The 21,834-nt window shown below is 34.3% G+C and overlaps 2 protein-coding genes across 2 annotated transcripts in view; both read right to left on the reverse strand.

The window, feature by feature from the left end:
* Positions 1–2,010, reverse strand: part of LOC149910699 (endonuclease/exonuclease/phosphatase family domain-containing protein 1-like) — a 38,237-nt gene extending 36,227 nt beyond the window's left edge. Inside the window, exons 1-2 of the mRNA XM_090116147.1 lie at positions 1,476–2,010; positions 597–1,281 (exon numbers count right to left, since the gene is read on the reverse strand). Of these exons, the coding sequence (XP_089972273.1) occupies positions 597–1,281; positions 1,476–1,770 (980 nt within the window). The 5' untranslated portion in view covers positions 1,771–2,010. The remainder of the gene's footprint in view (positions 1–596; positions 1,282–1,475) is intronic.
* A 5,032-nt stretch (positions 2,011–7,042) lies between these two features.
* On the reverse strand, positions 7,043–21,699 carry Dlic (dynein light intermediate chain). The gene is made up of 9 exons (XM_090116158.1): positions 21,550–21,699; positions 21,114–21,304; positions 19,952–20,155; positions 15,200–15,411; positions 9,329–9,558; positions 9,058–9,169; positions 8,474–8,614; positions 7,848–8,073; positions 7,043–7,180 (listed from the first exon to the last, which is right to left on the reverse strand). The coding sequence occupies exons 1-8, from the start codon at positions 21,621–21,623 to the stop codon at positions 7,849–7,851; spliced, it is 1,389 nt and encodes a 462-aa protein (XP_089972284.1). The 5' UTR covers positions 21,624–21,699; the 3' UTR covers positions 7,043–7,180; position 7,848.
* Between the last annotated feature and the right edge of the window lie 135 nt (positions 21,700–21,834).

Raw genomic sequence — 21,834 nt, forward strand, 5'->3', positions numbered from 1 at the left:
ATCTGAAGTAAAAAAATCGAATTACTATTTTGCCATAGGGTCAACAGTTTTCTCTGTTCCATATAATATGTAGAAGTGTTAGAAATAGTTTCAAGAAAAAATGTGGGATTCTTAATACATATTTGCATTTTTTGGTAAATGACTCATACAAAAATTCGCAAAAAAACATGCATTCAAATGAACTTGCAAGACAATGAATAATTATGCAATAACTTATATTCTCATAAAATGTTAAAATAATAATTATATCTTTAATCTTTTCAAGAATTTTTTGTACATCGGTGGATAAAATATTTTGTATATAGGTTTTAAAAGTGTGATCAAGTCTTTAATTTATATCATTGCATGTCTTGAGTATATTTGTAGGTGTTAAGTATTCTGACCTATCTGACATCTGAGTACTCAATCACTCGTAAAATATGTAAATGTTAATTTTTCATATAACATTTACACAATAAGATTTAATTAACACAATTTATTGGCTAATTTAAAACTTCATACGCATGATAATTTGCAAGAGATTAAAATGATAAACATACTAATTACTCAATTATCACTACTTAGTACTTATTACATCAAGATATCTTGTTCCTTACTTGTTTTCTAATATTGTCCGACACACAACCTCCCTCACTCCAGGGTTTATCACTTTATCCCTCGTCAGTTGGTGAATATTCCATGAAGCGAGACGGCAACACCTCGCACCGTCTCTTTCGTACATGAAAACTTCTTTTACAACTGGTCTGTGTGAATATGCTGATAGTAAATCTAATATATCGTTCACTGGAGCTGCCGCGAATCCATTCGGCAATGTTAAGGGGAATTTAGCTGGCATTGAAAAACTTTTTCTACAGGGTGTTGTTGGTGATTTTAATTCACTACTCATTACAGATCCGTTTAGGGACTCATCGGTCCATCCATTTACATGGCCGTTCGTTAAGTGTTGTTCACTCTCACACTTCCTTGGTTCCAAGCTCAAGTGAATCTTCACAGCACTAAGACGGATCACATCCATTCCTCTTACTTTAATTAAATCATCTAATGACTTAAATGGACCTTTCTTATTCCTATAATCGACTATATTAGCTGCTATTTCTTGGTTTAAGCCAGGTACACACTGCAGTTGGAACACACTGGAGGAGTTCACTGAGCATAGCTTATTATCTGATAATAATCTAAAGCTGTCCAGTGAGTGTGTACACGAGCTAGCTCTCGACACTTGTCTTCTAATGTTTGCACATATTTCTGGTCTTAGTGTATCCAGCTTTTCAGCACCTATACCTAAAATATTAAAATGGTGTAAGATACCTTCAAATTAACACTACAGAGTGCTGCAGCTGCAAAATAGATTTATGTACTGTTTTATCTTAATAATAAAAAGTTTGATCATTTGTTTCTTTTTTGTGGAGCTTTGTCATTTGACATAAATATTCAAATTATCCGTTTATAAACAAAGAAATTAGTAATACTGTTACCTGATACTAAAGCAAGGTCGTCGACTCGTTTGAAACGGCCGATCATCTGTCGATGCCTGACTATTTCCCGCGCTAGCTGCCTGTTGACACCTGGCAGCGTCATCAGCTGCTCTTCCGTCGCTGTATTAATATTCATCAGCTCGGGATACTCCTCCGACGGCGGCAAACTGAATGTGTGACTTAAACTGGACTTGTTCAGTTTTGAACGTCGCACAAATCCGCGAAAGGATTTCCGGCTGCCCTTACTCCGAACAGAGCTCGGACTCTGCCCCATATCGATACTTGTCACTTGCATTAAATACCCAACATAACACACTCCACAATTTCACTAGGTATTTGTTTGAACTATTATTAGATTACGATTAGAAAAGCGCGCACTTTCACTGCACATCCATATACACATCAAAAAAATAAACTCGATTCTATCTAGAAGGTAGAATAAGAAGAAATATTTATTTTCGTATGTAAAAACGTAAATAATTATATCACATCCATCTTCATGCAGTTAAATCACGACAATGGAAATTAAAAATCAAAATGCAATTTCTGTCAAGCTCATGTCAATTGCTGTCACGTTTGACACTGACATATTTTTTTCTTTAGTAAAAGAGCATTGGCTTTTAGAATAAAATATTACGACTTAAAAAGTATTATGTCGTGTATAATGATATGTAATGTAAAGGAATTATTTATAACAGTATAAATTAAATTATCACACAAAACATAATAATCGAACATGCATTTTACATCATACAAAAATGTTAACTGTTGCTCACTTGTTTTGAACATACAATCAATAACATCTTGGAATATCTTCATCATAGAAAATAATTTCTTTGCATGGAGATTTTTTTTTTAACCGCGAAACAAGTATTGTTAAGAGATTTGTTTTATAAAACGGGTAACTCATTTAAAATAAACGAATTTAATGATGTATTTATAAAATTTATTATATTTTAACACATTTAATAAATAGATAAGAAAGATAAGAACTAGGTATTTAAAATTTTTAATTATTATATTATACTAGCTTTCCGCCCGCGGCTTCGCACGCGTTTTCAAAGAAAAACCCGTTCCCGTAGGATTTCCGGGATAAAACCTATCCTATGTCCTTTCTCGGGTTTCAAAATATCTCCATACCAAATTTCATGAAAATTGGTTCAGTAATTTAGGCGTGATTGAGTAACAGACAGACAGATAGTTACTTTCGCATTTATAATATTAGTATGGATTTAATCCTGATCCAAGGGGATAAAAATACAGAAGTGCAAATAACATTAAAAGCCATTTTTAAGTTCTAAGTGGAGTAGTGTAACAAACGATGGTGTAGGATTAGCCATTAAAATAGAAAATATTATAAACTTATTACTACTTAGTACTCACGTGGAATGGAAATAAATACAAACTCATATTTCGTGCTATTTTATTTTTCAAAATAATTAATAATTATTACATAATTCATCTGTACAATAGCAGCAAAGCTGTGTAGACAATAACATACACTTTCTATCTTCGTAAATAATATTTTACGGAGTTGAGTGTTGCTAATCCGAATGTAATGTTATCTTAAACATTAGAAAGAGACAACATGATAATTGAGCGTCAATCTGTGTTGCCATATTTTATTTTTTTATTAATAAATCTTTACGCCTTGTACGATAACTTCAGGCCGTATTTTGTAACATGAATACGACATCTAATCGATTCTATGGTAATACAATTTAATAAATATTAATTAAAATGTTAACCATTAAAAATATTCTATAACTTAAAATTAAAATGCCAAAATAATGATTTAGTTAGTAATAAATACTTTTCAGCACGAAACGAAGTATACATAAGTTGGTATTAAGTTGTTATATTGAATAACTCGGTGAATTTATAAAAATATCGTTAGACGAAATTATCAAATGACTTACATATTATTTTTGACACATTATGCCCATTATTCAAAACAGCAGTTGAAGAGTTATAAAAAAAAAACACCAGCATCAATTTGAAATAAGACCAAATAATATTGTGCTAGATTTAATTGAGAAATGTCAGCATAAATAGGAATAAAAATTGCCTATACTATAACGTTACCAAATACATTTTTAATTGATCTGTTTTTAGAATGTTATGTGGCTAACATAGTAAATATTAAGACTATTTCAATAAAATATCACAGAAAATGAAAACGCAGGTATGAAATTTACTACATACAAATAAAACAATATGAAACTGTTAATGACTAGTACATGAAAGAAGACAAACAATATTTGAACAAAAAAAGTAAAAAACCTAAACTTTATTAAGTGCTCATAATTACTTAGATTTACACCGATAGAGAAGTGAATTAAACTTTATTAATTCAAAAGATACCGTACGTTGTAGTGATTTGAAAAAATACGTATAAGCCGCTTATATTAATAACAACACATTTCAGAATAAGTTTTATACTTTTAATAACTATAAATAACACTAATAAGTCATATTGATAATGCACTTAGCCACCTAACATTATAACCGCGTTATAAAAATAGACAATGATTAACCTCCATCCCTTGTACAATATATTCGTATCAAAACCATCAAACTCGTCACATTCACATACAAAAAACCAATGATATTAGAAGTTAAAAGGTGTAGAATGTAGATAGACATCGGTCTTCATAGACGGCACACTCGCACACCGTTAAAGCGAGATGGCATGACTCAAATATCGTGAGCGAAAGAGACAACAGTCAATTCTGGCTTAGTAGCCACATTTCGAGTGCTTTTTGTATATCTACACCTTTGTACTTATAATATTATTGGAAAAGACAGAATTATTTTCAATTCGAACCGCGCAATACATGAACCATGAAGAGTAAGCGAGATGGCAAGCGATAAGATGCCGTTGTGTGAGCGAGAGCGCATATGCCTTTCAAATGATTCACGTAGGTTTCATTTTATATTGTCAATTTTAATACTTTCATAAAGTTGTAACACTATATTTTGCTCTATACCTGTCTCTATATAATTTTATTACCTTTTTCTTTATCTATGCCTACTATGGGATATATTTGAATAATAATTCACAGCTATTAATGTCAGAGTCGTTGTATTTCCGATAATTAAAATTACAGTTGGAATGCTTCCTTTATAGGATTTCATCTATGAACATTTTGTCAAGTTCGATTTAAAAATACTTCTACACTCGATATAACCATCGATATTATTTTAGCTAAGCGTTATATACGCAATTAAGTATATCAGCTAGAAAGAAGTCAGAATTATCTACATGAATACTTAGTAGGAATTATATTTCGGAAAGCTACGCGGTATTTCGCTAATCAACAGAGGTTAAGTACCCATACAACCCTCTTATACTCGCTAAATTTCGAATTAAATAAACATACGAATAATAGTGACCTTTAAAGTTCAGTCGCAAGAGAGCACACGGGCAAGAGAACACGAAATGAAACTCCATATTTTATTCAATCATTTACTATAATAATAAGCACCAAACCATGTTTGGAATGTTTTGTATTGCACCAAACATAAACCAATCTTTAAGTTACATCATATAAATAGTACATCACTATATAAAATGGAGGTTCCGAAATAAATAAATTTGGTTGCGAAACAATAAAGGCCACCATTAAAATTAAAGTACAGCCATCCCACGATTGAGAGAGCGTGATGTGTGTGCAACAAATTTTATCAAGCCATTTTTATTGACACCGATTACACTTTGAACACTAAAACACCACAACTCGACTCAATACATGAGACAAATACTATTAAAATCAACTAATTTACAAATAAACGTTTTACAATTTCACTACATAACATAATTATGAGCAAAACAAAACTAATACAAAATTACCACGATTTGATGGAAAACAACTGTCCGTGTCGTATTTTTCGATAATTCTAATTAATATTTTTTGTATTTTTAATTTTATTACATTATACACAGATATAGTTAATATAATAAAAAGCGACTTAAACATAGCGTAGTGAACAGTTATTTTCCACCAAACATTAAATAAATACCATCACACAAAATGATCGTTACTTTAGCCGTACGTGTTACAAGTTTATATTGGCACGTGTGATCTGTGTCAATAATGGATCAAATCAAATTTATTAGGTATCACTAAATTTATTCTACATTAAGATATGCATTACAATATGTTTATATTCAAACAAAAAAGATTGAAGAGATTGCAATTCAATTTAATAATTATATGAGATGTATAAAAAATTTAAACTATTTGAAATAAAACAAAATATATAAAACTTGTAACAAGCACTGGCCACATGGTTTGTACAAAAGTGACTTCATTGTGCAAAACATCTTTTCAACATTCCCAACTACAATATATCGAATTTCTATATACTTTGTATCTAATGTTTATTTTTTATCATCTGACAACCCCCGTAACATGTCTTAAAGCAGTATTATTTCTAGTGTGTGAAAGGGACGGCGCTAGACGAGCTATATAGCGCTGTCTTTATCCCACACAAAAATAAGACTGCTATAAGACGTCATGGTAAATTCCTCGTTAGATATATTCAAATGGTTTTTGACCACAATTCGAGCATTGCAGTCGGGTTCCAGTCTTCACAGAAGATCACGTCTTATGGAATTTTATATGGTTTTGTACTGCACCATTTATCACATAGTATATTCCGTTTTCTTAAGTAAATAGATATTTAATTATAATTGATAAAGGTTTTACTGTTTTTGATGGTATGTCATTAAATATTTACTAGTTATTTGCTCTGTCTTGTTTTAAAAACGTTCATGTATGTATTAGATAAATCTAATACTTTGTGAAGTGGAATAATATTGTCTTATCCAGTTTTTTCAATAATATCTATTATATTTCACTCAAATTGCATTACCCTTGTTATATATCTGTATATTTTGGTAGATGTATACGCAAGTTAAATCATACATGAATACATGGTAGCCTTTCGCAGAGATAATTTTACACGAATAATAAAAAAAAACAATACTAAATAATCTCAATAACAAAAAATATGCTCAAAAGTTAGTTCAAACCCTCGTGTTTACCATAAATTCGATTAAATTCAAATTCAATTTTTTTTTAATTTAGCTGAGGGTATTCGTAAAAAATTTCAACTTATTAAGCTCAATATATATACAGATTCAGTACAAAACCACACTAATCTCTACATCATAATCTTATTCGACGATGACCGTTTCGTTCCTTGCGTTACACCTATCATTATAAATTATCTTTCACTTCAAACATGAGGCTATCTAAATAAATACTTATAATATCATAAAACAAGTGTTACACAGAAAATTAAATAGGTATTTCCCGTCCACTGCATTATCCGTACAAAGGAACTATCTCCCACGACTTCTGTATCTATGGAATCATTCTTATACATATGAAGTACTTCGTTATAAAATTTATAAGCTGAAATTCAAGCTAAAACAATAAAAACAGAAATAAAATCTCACTCATAAAAATGTTGGGGGTAGTTTGCAATACTGTTAATTTGCGGGTAGTTGAACAAACAATAATATTACATAAGAGTATTCGAAATAATATTATATCACATACAAGACTGCGTTCGGGGAGTGATTGGAAGTATGGAAAATAGTCCTACATAGCCGCCGTTCCTCGAAACGTTGAAGCGAAAGGATCCCGCGCCGCCGCCGCGACGCGACAACTTGAGTACACTTGCCGCACTACCGCCTGCAATGGATAACTACATTTATAGTTAAACCTGAATTTATGGCATAAATAAAGCATAATTTATAAGGGAATCTTGCTGCTCTTAATTTTTGCTGTTTAGAATGCTTATTTTCAAAAAGTAGATGTGGTTATGTATGTGTGAGCGTGAGGTATTGCATGTGTTCATGTTTTGTGTAATTGTGTTGCCTGTGATCATGTTCTGTGTAAAGGTGTTGCATGTGATCATGTTTTGTGTAAAGTTGTTGCGTGTGATCATGTTTTGTGTAAAGTTGTTGCGAGTGATCATGTTTTGTGTAAAGTTGTTGCGTGTGATCATGTTTTGTGTAAAGTTGTTGCGTGTGATCACGTTTTGTGTAATGGTGTTGCGTGTGATCATGTTTTGTGTAAAGTTGTTGCGTGTGATCATGTTTTGTGTAAAGTTGTTGCGTGTGATCACGTTTTGTGTAATGGTGTTGCGTGTGATCATGTTTTGTGTAAAGTTGTTGCGTGTGATCACTTTTAATGTAAATGTGTTGTGTGTGATCATTTTTTATGTAAATGTGTTGCGTGTGATCACTTTTTATGTAAATGTGTTGTGTGGGATCATGTATTATGTATTTGTATACGTGTTTTTGTTACGTATGTGTGTTTATGTTGTGTGTGAGTGTTGCGCGTGTGTCACACTCACGCTAGCAGTCGGAGGAGCTGAGGTCGAGCGGCGGCGGCGGCCGCTTGGCGCGCGTGAGGCGGTCGAGCTCGGCGGCCGCGTCCGACCGCGCGCTGCTCGCCGGCGACGCGTCCGCGCGCGCGCCCGGCGAGCCCGTCTTCTTGTACAGCAGCGAGTTGAAGAAGTTCGCCAGCACGCCCTCGTTGCCGGGCGTGCCGCCGCCCATGCCGATCTTCGTGCCGTCCAACTGCAAGCCATATTTATCATTTTAGATATTGTTACATTTAAAAGATTCGATTCAGATTGAAAAGATTCGATCTTTTATCTGAAACGGAATATTTTTTTAACAACAAGGTAACTAAATCGGCTTTAAATCGTCAGAATTCGACTGAACTTAAACGAAACCAGACCAATATATTTTTATAAAAAAACAAACATCGCATGTACACGGACGGCTCGAGCGGTCGGTCGTTGACTGCTCGAGCTGTCCCTACAAAGCACGCAGTTGACGGCTCGAAACGGTCGTGACGGCTCGAGCAGGCCGTGTACGGCAGTGAATGAATGTCCATAGTTCACCACGCGGTCGCGGCTTCAAGGCGTCGGTCTAAACTGGTTGAAGCGGTCCGTGTACGGCCGCCCTTACACACCTGTGCGGCGGTGCGCTGCGCGGCCCGTAGCGGCGAGTCGGCGCGCGGCGCCGCGGCGCCAGCTTGCAGCGCGCTGAGCTGCCGCTGCAGGAACGTCTGCTCGTCCTCTGACGTGATCTCCGCCTCGCGGTGCCCGCCGCTCTGCAACATTTATATTATTTATTTATTAAACTAATAAATGATACATTAAAAAAAAAGATGGGTTGCACTCCGGGAGTGCCGGCAGAAATGAAAACGCGCGTAGAAGAGAGGGGATAGCTGTCTACTCTCCATCCGTCTTACGCTTTTTCGATCAGGTCACGTGTCCTGACGCGACTTTAAGATTTTATACCCATTACAGAAAAAGTGCTCAACGCCGCTAAAGAAGTTTTCACTTCAAAAATAGATTATGAAACAAGATTCGACTACGACGACGATACGCATGTTTTTGCCAAACCCGAATCCTGCCTCGTATCATTTTTTTTCTATTCCATAAAAACTTCAAATTTATTTAATTTTAGTTTTATATCATTTAAATGCTAGATAAAAAAAAACAGATTTTTTTTTATTATAAAAATATTTGGAGTCAGAAAATTATACTATACCTTTCGCGAGGCAGGTTGTACGATAACATCTCTATAATAATCATCCGGTTTACATGTCTGCATGTTTTCATATAATATGCTAATTTTTTTCATACTATCCCAGCCAGCGGGTCTGAAAATGAACATAATATTATATTAATACTAGTAAACTCTTCATTAAAGCATTCAGGTGAAATATTGCCATATTGGCAAGTTACTTATCGCCATATTGTCCTAATTAGCAAGCTACATATCACCAGAGCGTCCTAATTGGCAAGCTATAGACACTCACATGAGCACAGCATCCTTCTCCACAATCAGAGCCGGTGTCCTAAAGGGCAGGCCGTATATCCGGTGCGTGAGGTACTTGTACAGCAGGTCGCAGTTCTTATCCTCCTTGGCACTAGTGTAGAACAGAGCCGCTCCGTACTGGAGCGCGAACCGGCGGATCCACTGCTGCATGAAGTCGAAGTGCTCGTCGCGGTAGTCGTGCTCCTTTTCTAATGTGCTCATGTAGTCAGTCTGTGGACGGTCGATTTGTATAAAGTTAGTGGAGATTTTAGGAAGTCAAATAAATATTATTATTTATTATTATTTGTTTTTTTTTGGAAAAGTAACTTCGATGTCTTCGTATTGAAATATAGGCTACTTATTGTTCGAATGAATATAGGAAGTCAAAAACATGTTACTTTTGACCTGAAAACTAAAACTAAAGAAAATAGAATATATAATTTGTTTGGACAAATCCTAAACAATTTGGCAATATGTTTGTGGCGGTTGCAATATGTTTGTGGCGGTTGAAGTGACAGTCGTTCTAACATTTCTTTAATTTTATAAAAATATATAGAAGTCTTTTTTAACAGTAACAAACGTGATAAAACAATCATAAGTATAAGTATTATAATTAAAAGTGTTCGTTTCGTGTTATGTGCAGTGACAAAAGCAAAAATTTAAAACAAGGTGATCAGCTGTTGAGCAGCTGAGTTTGACGTTTACGTTGCTTATTATTTCGTTTGAACCTGTTCAGCAGTTCAGCACTACTTTTAACTACTGGTACGAATACTCTGAGAATCAATAAACTGAGTTTGTATTGAATTTGTTTGTATTGAAGCCAACAATAGTATATTTTCAAAAAATTGCATTGTGAAATTCCCTTGAAAATAACCGCCATCTATCTAAAAATAGCGATAACTTTCATCGAAACATATTTCAAGTAATATGGCGAAAAAATGTACTGCTTGTGGCAAATTCTGCGCGACAACAGATGGCGCAAAATGTAATAAGTGCAGTGCAATTTATCACAAACAATGCATGAATATTAGTCCCGGTTCTCGAAATATATCCAAATGGATGTGTAAGGAATGCATGAACAAACATGACCTACCTGTTATCACCGACCTATCCCTTCCCGTTGGCGACGAGGCGAAAAATAAACAAAATTCACCAGAACAATTTCAATCACCGTCTCTCGTAGATGAGATCAAACTCCTGCGATCCGAATTATCTGGTCTTCGGATGGATATGACGAATTTTACAGCTGCTATCCATGAATTTAATAAGAGGTTGGGGGATGTCGAAGCTAGGCTGTTGAGATTGGAAAGTCAGGATATGCAGGCTTCCAGTGAGCATACTTCGGCTGCCAGTAGCGATGCTATTGCGAAACTTGAGGCCCGCTTGAATCAGTCCGAGCAGGAAAATCTACTCAACGATGTGGAAGTAACAGGTGTAGTTGAGTCCAGTAATGAAAACCCTATACATGTAGTGATTACGCTTGCACAAAAAATAGGGGTCGAGTTGAGTGAACACGATATAGTATCTGCTAAACGCGTTGGTCTACGTCGTAATCAAAACACTATCCAGAGTTCTAACATCACTTCAAAACCACGCGCGATTGTCGTTCGCTTATCTAGACGGCATCTGCGAGACGAGCTTCTACGCGCGGCGCGCGTGCGACGCGGCGCGGACACGGCCGGTACTGGGATAGGCACAACAACAAACCGGTTTTATATAAATGAACATCTAACTCGTACGAATCGCAACCTGTTTTATTTAGCACGACAAAAGGGACATGATTGGCGTTTTATATGGACTAGGGGTGGTCGAATATATGCTAGAAAAGACTCTAATTCGAGAATTTGTTATATACAATCAATAGGGGATATAGATAGTGTTTTTGGTAAAGATTAATTTGTTGCTAACTGTAATAATAAGTTGTTTAGAACTAGCCTGTAATCAATATCATGAACTTATTCACTCATTAATTACTATTTTCAACATCATTTGTTATAACTTCAACAATCATTTCATAATAGTCGTGTGCTGTCTACTATTGTATGTTATAAATAGAATCTTATTTGTTGTAGGCAAAATAATAACAATCTTTAATGTTAAATATTTAAGACACGGTTATTGTTGTAGATATTACGTGGAAGTAGTAGTTATTTCTTTTTTATTCTTTATTATGTTATTGTGTCACGTATTGTTATATATATTGGGCGGTAGACGAATTCAAAATATTTACAAATTTTATTGCTATGTAAATGTATTAAAATGTATTTTATTCATATTATTTTCTATATTCTATATTACATGTAATTATATTATATCATATTATATATTTCAAGCTTATCATGTCGTTCCACTGAACATATTAATTCTAATGTTATTTCTTTTTAAAGCAGCGTATTCAAATTATCTTTTTAAACTACTCCTACCTATATATTATTTGTATTTTGTGCTATTATATTGTAAATGATGTTTGGTCTTAAAAATAAACTTAAAATTGGTTTGCTAAATCCTGGATCCCTTGGTACTCGGCATGATGAGTTTCTAGTCGCGATGGACCGACACGGTGTGGACCTGCTGGCCATTAACGAGACTTGGCTCCGGGAAGGAGAAAGCGGTCGTGCACCTCGTGTCCCCGGGTATAGTCTCCGGCATGTACCACGCCCTTCGAGTGTGCGTTCCCGTGGTGGAGGTGTAGGATATTATATTAGGAATGGCATTAATGCACGTACATTGTCTCACCCTAGTAATTATGAGGTTGAGCAGATGTGGGTTAAGGTAGTGGTGCGTCGTGTAACAGTTGTCATCGGCACGGCATATCGACCGCCATGGATGTCGATAGATCTATTTTTGGCAGCTTTAATGGAATCTGTGGGTTCATTCATATGGAGTGATAATATTATTCTACTCGGAGATTTCAATGTAAATTTTCTAGATGTAAATCACATTAATTACCAAAAATTAAATGATTTCTTAATTGCTACCAACTTAAAGCAGATTATCTCTAATCCTACGCATTTTACGAATACGAGTGAAACGTTACTTGATTTGGTGTGTACTAATGCCACTGTATTGAATACTGAAATAGACTATATCAAGGACCTTAGTGGTCACGCATTTGTTTCATGCACTTTTGACTTCAAAATTGATAAGCCAACACCAAAGTGGATCTCATCAAGGCCAATTAAGGATATTCACTTGGAGGATTTCAACAAAACACTACGGTCCTTAGATTGGGAGTTTATTTCTGGTTTGAATGATGTCAATGACAAAGTGACCGCTCTAACTGCTCTTATTTCATATGTTTTTGATCTCCATGCACCCAAAAAGACTATCTATATAAAACACAAATATCCTCCTTGGTTGACCTACAATATAAAAATGATGATGAGGCGCCGGGATGTGGCTCAAGACGCTTTTCGACGATCTAAAAAGTCTTGTCATAAAGAGTTTTACACTGATCTAAAAAAGTATGTAAACTCGGCTATCTTTCGCGAAAAAACGGTATACTTTGACACTTTCATCAATGCTAATATTAAAAACTCGCAAGTGTTATGGAAACATATAAAGGCTCAGGTTAATGTCAAACAGAGGTCAGATCTTATCCTTCCAACGCATCTCCGCGACCCAAACAAATTAAGTGCTCATTTTCTTGACATACCTGGACACGATCATGTTCTCCCCCAAACACTTACGAGATATCAACATCATCGTCATAGTGACGCATCGTTTAATCTAAAGCCAGTGTCTCAGGACACTGTTTTAAAAGCTTTACAAGAGTTAAAATCACAAGCCATTGGTGTTGATGATATATCACTAGACATGTTCCATCTGACAACGTCTATGACCTTAACGGTGCTAACGGACATTGTTAACAGTTCTATATCATCCAGCACCTTTCCAGCATTATGGCAACATGCACTTGTAAAACCTATCCCCAAAAAAGAAAATCCTTTAGCTGATAAAGACCTCCGCCCGATTAGCATTCTGCCCCGCCTGTCAAAGGTGCTTGAAAAAGTTGTGCATAAGCAATTGATGGCGTATCTTGAGGGTAATAATATATTGCCTGAATTACAATCCGGTTTTCGTAAGAACCGAAGTACGGCTACGGCGTTGACTGACGTGCTGGACAATATTTTGAGCGCGCACGATAGTGGCAAGGGTACGTTGTTGGTGTTGCTAGATTACTCACGTGCTTTCGATACTCTCAATGTGCCATTGCTGTTATCCAAGCTAACATTTTATGGTTTCAGTTCGCAGTCGGTGGCGTGGTTCAGTAGCTACCTCAGTGGTAAACGGTGCCAAACGGTTGCCGTGAACAAGGAGGATGGATCAGTTTCATTTTCTCAGTGTACACCAGTAACCAGGGGTGTACCTCAGGGATCTATACTCGGTCCATTGTTGTTTATTCTCTACAGTGCCGATATTTTTGATTGTATACAGCACTGTAAGTACCATGCCTATGCTGATGACATTCAATTATATATTTCATTTGATCCCTCACAGACAGCTGCATCAACCGCAAAACTTAACAGCGATCTAGATCGTATATCAGCTTGGTCTCGCGAGAACTCACTGGTGCTTAATAAGGATAAAACAAAATATATGATTTTAGGCACTCCTAATATGGTCCGTAGGATTGAGTGTGAGAACCCAATTATTTTCATTGAAAATAATTCTATAGAACGCGTAAATGAGGCTCGAAATTTAGGAGTGATCTTCGATGAAAACCTACGTTTCGAAAAATATGTGAATACAACTATAGCTAATTGTTTTTATCGACTTAAGCTCCTGTATCGCATTCGACAACACCTAAACGTCGATGTACGAATCCGACTCTGTGAAAGTCTGGTACTCTCCAAGTTCAACTATGCCGACGTTATGTATGGTCCCAGGTTATTATGCCGTAGCAAGAATGCGATACAGCGTGTTCAAAACGCGTGTGCGCGTTTTTGTTGGGATATTCCTCCCAGGACCCATATTACTCCGTACCTGGTAGAGGCTAGGTGTCTTAAAATGGAATATCGTAGGCGGTTGCACCTCGCGTCACTCCTTTTTGGAGTGGTCATAACGAAAGCCCCGAAATATCTATACGATAAACTAACCTGGATGGGGGAGGGCAGCGCCTATGACACCCGTTCCTCATTTCGTAAACTTGCCATGCCGAGGAGTTTCACAATTGCTTTCAGGGGAAGTTTCAAATACTCCGCAACTAAGTGTTGGAACAATCTTCCACCACCTATATTAAACTCCAACACATTAAACTCTTTTAAAATTAAATATAAAAAATACCTGTTACAGGAGTTCAAAATCCAACCTTAGTTGCGTATTTCTCATTAGGTCTTAACGTATTTTATATTATGTAGGTATTTTATCATTTTATCTGGATATTAATTACTTTATTGTGTATTGTTGTTGTTGAAAAATGTGAATTTTATTTATGTGTATGTATATCGTGTGTTTTTTATTTACATGTTCTAATTAAAATATATATTTGCGAACGTACTGCCGCTCCAATCACTACAGAGAGGGGCCACTGAAAATCAGTGTTGCAACTGTGTCGCAACATATACTGAGTGGCTACCTGGTTTGGCTCCACTTACTTTTCCTCACATTTATTTTATTTTATTGTATTAATAAGATTGTTAATTTGTTACCTATTGTTATTTTAATTGTTTACTTGTTTATCGTTTATTTAACAGTTTTATTTGTTTGAAACTGCTTGTTATCTGTGTTTTTATTATTAATTTAAATTTTATATTGTGGAGTCAAATAAATGTTTCTTTCTTTCTTTCTTTCTTTCTTTCTTTCTAAACACCAATACCAAAACTAATAATAATTCCATCTCCATTCTACCCAATCAACATGTTCCACTCACCTTAGTAACCACAACCACGATATCCAACCCCAAATTCGTGAACAGCACATTCTCTGGCAGCGTATTATCCTCCTCATCACTATCGAGTTCATCTGAGAGGTTTCTCGACGATCGCTTCATTGGTGACGACGCTGTGGGCTCCAGTTCGTCACCGGGCTCCGTATACCGTATCCACTTTTGTACCTGTTGTTTTTTACTCTGTAACTTTTGTTCTGGAATAGAAAATTCGGATTATAGGCATTTTGTTCGATGAGAGTAGTGTTGAGAAATATGAGCAGTTTCGTTCTTGCTTTGGAGAAGGTAATGTGCGATAGACATACAATAACCAACTATACTAACAATCACGCTGAAAAATTGTCCGATGCAAAACTCTGCCTACGCGTGCATTAGACAGATTTCTCTAATGAGCGACACAAATAGACTTTGAACATTCCTATGTAATAAGGTGTTAATTTCAATGAATGTTTTATACATCACTGCTCGGACATTTTTGACGACTTTAATATTATTTACAAATAAAAACAAAAAAAAACACATGATTAATGACCATCGATTATAAATTAGCTGATAATAATATGCATATAAATATAAAGAACTGATATGTTATTTATTTGTGGTAATTGGGGAAACGGATACATTTGAAACTATGCCATTCCACACATTGCATTACAGCAATATAATTAGCATTATGTGTACGTTCTTCAATAAATTTTAGAAGTAATATCTCCAGATACTTCACATACATCAACTAAAACCGTAGAACAGTAAGCCACCAAACACATTTAATGACCAGCGACGGAAATAACGCTTACTTAACGAATAACGAATTAATGTTTTCTGAGTCATCATCAAACATGGCTAGAATGTTTATTTACATATTTGAAGGTCCTTTTAGAAAAGTTTTGTCACGATTGCGTTCATTGAGATATATTTCTCAACCATATTTTTAGATAATATGTATACCTCATAGCGTTAGTAAGATTTTTCGCACTTGAATGACTAAAAAAATTGCGCTATTGTGTGAGTTAGATGCTTCATTGATATTTCGTATGTCCACAATTTGAAGACTAATTTATCAATGGAGGAAAAACAAAACGGAGAAAATAGTAGTATAATTAATATAAAGTATAGACTATCGACTATCGAGAGCATCTGATTATGAGCGAGATTAAATAATAACTGAATTTTCTCCCCAGACCATTGAACATTAATAATCGATTAGTTTAATGGATAAAGTCAATTTTCCTATGAGTTACAAGAGTAAATAAAACACCTGTTTTCTATTCAATTTACATATTTTAGATTGCGATGACAAAGGCTATCGGCTCACGAGCATCAATGTGGAATCTTAATACGTTATGCAAATGCTGTTTGATATTAAAATCGGAATAGGTACGCATGAGATGAAAATATGAAAAGTTGACTTTGATTTTATCGTTTCGCAATGGATGGAGGATATATTCATAACTCGTAAATGGTATTTAATGAGAAACTTTACAGAATTATTAAACAGTAAGTGGAGTCGTAAATAACAAACAGACATTCATAATATTTCCCAGCCTGTCTAACACGCGTTTGAAATTCCTACCCATTGTTTAAACGTAATTTAAACCATAATTCAGCCGGCTCTTCAAAGAAATCGTGAAAGATCAAAGATAGAAATATGACTATTGCATTGTACCTACTATTAGAAAGTCAAAGATTTGAAGTCTAGGCAAAGATTCAACACGAAAATACTATCACGGAAGACCGATCTCAACCGTTCATACGAATATATTTTATCCACCTGGCACACTTAAATACAATACCTCTTTACTTTCACGAATAATAATTATTGTTAAGTTACGTAGAATTAATTCGGTAATCGACAGAACGGTTAACTTCGTCGTCGTAAACAATTTATATTCTGTAGTGCTACCACTTTTATGTCGTAATTTAATTAATGATAGATAAGATTAAATGCGATTACTGGACTTATTTAATTATACGTTTGATACTAACAATGAATTAGAATCTAGTAGTTCTCACGGGCGATGCGTAGGGTTGACAAATTTACTTTTCTATTATTTTTTGGTTTCGTAAAGTTTGAAGTGACCAATATATTCAACTATGTATTAAATAAATGCAGCTGCATAGCATATGAGACGGCCACCGGTCATACTGATGACCAAACTGACCAAAGGTCAGTGACAAATTGAGCAATAATACCCCATACCCCAAGTTTTCTTTAAATAAATATTAAATATATCTTGCTTATCTTACTAAGTGCTAATCATCAAGAAATGCGTGTAAAGAATACGCAAAGTGCACACCATACACTGCGTACTTAGTACGCAGTTATCAATCCGTCTACAGTTAATCGATTGTCACCGCGATGACGTCACACGCCAGGCTGAGTCACCGCGAGAAATAAACACGAGCTTACGGAGATGCTAAGCTCAATGCAACCGGTTCCACGATCAATACACGGGGAAACAGATGTTTATGTTGTGTTAGATTTATTTTGATATGTAGAAATGTAAGCTATCCATAATTGTTTACTTTAATAGCGATTGAAATATCGCGACAACCGAATGAAAAGATAAAACTAAATATACTGCAAGGGTTCTATTTTTCTCCAACTTAATGTTAAAGAATTATAAACATATACATGCTATAAAAGCATTACTCGCGAGAATGTGTTAATTTTCTATCAATATTAGATACCTACGCAAAAGCTTTGGAATGTTGTAACTTGAATAATACAAGTAATATGATTCTTCCTCGAATCTTTTATTTTCAAATAATAACTGTTTCAAGTATGTATAATCATCAGCTCACTTTTTTTCTACTGTATGAGTGTTGCCTCTTTAAGTGAAAATCATGATAGGAATAGGGATAAAGATATTTTTCTAATGCAAATTTTGACCAAGTACATACAAAAAAAAGACGGGTTGATTGATTATTATTAACGTTGAGCATGTTTGATGTTTTGGAATGGTATCCGTCTTACGCTTTTTCGATCAGGTCACGTGTCCTGACGCGAGTTTAAGATTTTATACCCATTACAGAAAAAGTGCTCAACGCCGCTGAAGAAGTTTTCACTTCAAAAACCTGTCTCTGAAACACACATTCATCATGTGTTAAAAGATCAAAATATAAGAGTGATATATTTTTTAGTTACAATGACCCAAAAAGACAAAGATAATAAGCAAGCAGGCATTGGATCTTAATATTCTAGAGATGCATTTATGACTCATGCCCTCTATGTACTAGATATGACGTTTTAAGAATAGATCACTGAGACTGATGTGTTAATGAAGATCCATCTTCATATTACGGTGATGGAAGTTGCCAATTACAAGTCTTTATTCTATTTCTATCTAAACTACAGTCTACAGGTTATTCAGTTACCTGGTAATCCTAGTATAAGTATAATATATCCATATAATATGTATGTATATTGTTTTTTTATCTTCAAAATATATTAATTTTCTATTCTAAGGGCCGATTTTTCAATGCTTGGATAAAAAATATTCGTCGAATAATGTATAAAACTACTATTTTAAAAACGTATTCTAATTGCCCGTATTTGACAGTTTACGTGACATTTTAATATTATTGTGTCATACTTTATTGGACGGATAAGTTTTATCCAAGCATTGAAAAATCGGCCCTTAGTAAAATCATTCTATAATGAAATTACTTTTTCATTGAATTTATTTATTGCCTGCATTTTGTCTGTGATATATTTTACGATTTTTAGAGGCAGTGACAACCCTAGGGTTCAAAATAAAAATAGCCAAAACTTCTCCTTATAACATCAACAATCTGCAAATTGCAGTCCAGTAAATATCAACAGTATAGTTTTGGATTATCTAGAACATAAATCGGCAAAAATATTAAAGTAATATCTTTCGTAAAAAAAACTATTCTTCATGAAATACATAAATAATGAACTATTAACGAAATATCAAGATACTTATTTAGAAATTTTCTTATGAAATTGAAAATCATTCACATTTTTCTTTTCTATTATTCATGAATACACTGTACCATTATTGTGTTTTTGTGAGGGGATTTGACAAAATCAAACAGTTAAAATTTTTTGAAACCAGAAAATTTAAATTTCAAATCTAAACTAATAAGTATTATAAAGCTGAAGAGTTTGTTTGTTTGATTGAAAAAAATTATTTCGGTGTTAGACAGCCCATTTATCGAGGAAGGCTATAGGCTATATATCTTTACGCTTAGACCAATAGGAGCGGAGCCACGCGGGTGAAACCGCGAAGCGCAGCTAGTATAGAATACAAATCAAATGCATTTTTATATGAGAGAAACCATTGAATTTAATAAAACTTTTAGAGGTTTTAGTAGATCAGATGATTAATGAATTAGCAACATTAGCTTAATTTGTATAAATAAATGTTGTTTTAGGCCATTAAATAAATAAATAAAAAGTTCATTTATTTGCCTTTACAACTTAAAACTATTACAAACGAACTAAATATGTATCATTCATAAACTATTGACATACTCTAGCAACTAAATTCACGATTACCCTCAAAATGATGTTAAAAATGAGTGAGTCAGCATGGTACAAAACATTAATCCAAATAAACACCTTTTTATGGCAGTAATGTTCAGTCTATATGCTCATAAGCAAACTTTCCAATAGAAATATAGATTCACAAATTATTGTGTGTCATTGTGTTTTCTTTTTTTATGAATTAAGTTGTTTATTGTACGTCAATGTCTAAAATCAAAACTCACCAGGCGTGAGATCCAATTTGTCTATATGATCGCCGAGCACAGCCGCCCACGTGTGCAGCTGGTCCAGTATACCCCATGGTGTGGTCATCGCCACCGTGAATATCACCAATGTGTGAGGGAATGTGTCTTCGTTAAGTGCGAATTTGAGCAGGTTTGTGTGCCCTGGATCCCCATCTAATACCCATACACTGAGCCTTGTGTGGTCTGCAAATATAATGCATTTTAAGGAAGGATTTGGAAGACTTTGTTAATAAATAAAAAATAACTTAATCTAATTAGATTTATTTTTGCATTAACAAAAATTTAAATGAATGGCAAATAAATTAATAAGAAGATTCTTAAATGTTTATTAAACATATAATTTAAAAGATTCTTTAATACAAAAAATAAATGCTTAAATGAAAAAATATAACCAAATTACATGAGAAATTTCAACAAAATTGTAAATGAGGGCAATTAATATGTCAGAATAATTAAAAATATTTTTTAGTTTACATGTGAATTTTAATAATCTGTTATCAAGCTATTGTGTAGATTTGATTTGAAGATTTTTTATTATTCTTGTTGTGGAGACCTATGAATTAAAATGAATTATTTTGGAAAACTGTTAAAATACATGCATTGCTATGCTATTCCTGTTGAGAGGGAAATAGGAGTCTTTATGAAATTATTAGTGATTTTTTGCCAAAAATGTTGGCTTTGTTAATGTACATACAACACTAACTACAAAATCAAAATTACAACAGAACCTGTAAAATATCTTTCAATTAGTTTAGTTTCATATGTAACCCTCATAGATCAAATGATTTAATTAGTACAAACGTTTTTAGTCGGCTATATGTAATGTCTTTACAGACAGATTGTGACATTATTATTTAAAAATTAAAACCACACTTTACATCAAATACACTTTTGCTTATTTATTGGTCATCGGAGAAGCTTAAATTTATAACCATGTGTACTCTTCTTTATTATTACAATAATGAAGCTATTTATTGTTTAATGTTTGAATCAGAAATAACAATTTATCATAGATAATGCCAATAAATTCAATGATCAAAACAGATTTTCAATTGTAAACAATCATTCTACAAACAATGGTATCGCTATTAATAAAACTAGTATTTTTTTTAAGAAAACCATAGCCTTTGTATAAACTTACCATCTCGATATTCATCTCTTACATCTATATATGCATATTCAAGAGCTGACCCCTTCTTTGGGTCTTCAACTCCTTGTAATTTAGCTATGAGTGTTGTTTTACCCGTTTCATTATCACCCAATACAAGTACATTCTTATTTGATGGTAATTTTGTGTTCCCTTGATTTTGGACCTCTTCTAAAATCGCAGACCTGGAAATTAAAATTACTTTATATGATGCAGATGCACGACGACATGTGTCATAGGTGTCGTTTCCCTTCCAATTTCCACATATACAGTTGTGTCGGATTCCACGACTGTTTTACAAACAAAGGTAAAACGTCGCAGCTAGGTCACATATTTCTCAGGTACGACTCTTGACATCACGTAGGTGTGACACATTGGATACCCTATATGGATGCTGCATGTTACTTGTAAATGAACATTGAACAATTACCATAAATTATCCTTGCCGTCTCCATTGTCTTTCTTTTTAGATTTAAGCCCATTAACTTGGCCGTTTGTCTCCATTCTTCAGAAATGATAGAAGATAACAACGGCACAAGAGGCTTTTCTTTCGTTTTCGTTTCTGCCGTTCATACGTCACTCTTGCAGACAGAGAACAGGTAATGAATTCTCGTGTTTCGAATGTTGCTATATGATTGAAAAGATAGATAAAAAATATTCAGCCAAAAACAAAAATTAATATTCATCGAATATCTTATATAAAAATAGAATACTT

The sequence above is a fragment of the Colias eurytheme genome, chromosome 2 (genome assembly GCF_061535395.1).
Source record: "Colias eurytheme isolate Ceu_HAF_F1 chromosome 2, ilColEury1 Martin Lab GWU primary, whole genome shotgun sequence".
In the NCBI taxonomy this organism is placed as follows: Eukaryota; Metazoa; Arthropoda; class Insecta; order Lepidoptera; family Pieridae; genus Colias; species Colias eurytheme.

What these genes read in the sequence shown, in the direction of transcription:
- Dlic (XM_090116158.1), bottom strand. Translation starts at nt 21,623, where the DNA reads ATGGAGACAAACGGCCAAGTTAATGGGCTTAAATCTAAAAAGAAAGAC. An exon ending in GACGGCAAGGATAATTTATG is followed by an intron (nt 21,305 to 21,549) that starts GTAATTGTTCAA and finishes TTTAATTTCCAG; the next exon opens with GTCTGCGATTTTAGAAGAGG. An exon ending in TACAACCTGCCTCGCGAAAG is followed by an intron (nt 8,615 to 9,057) that starts GTATAGTATAAT and finishes TAAATGTTGCAG; the next exon opens with AGCGGCGGGCACCGCGAGGC.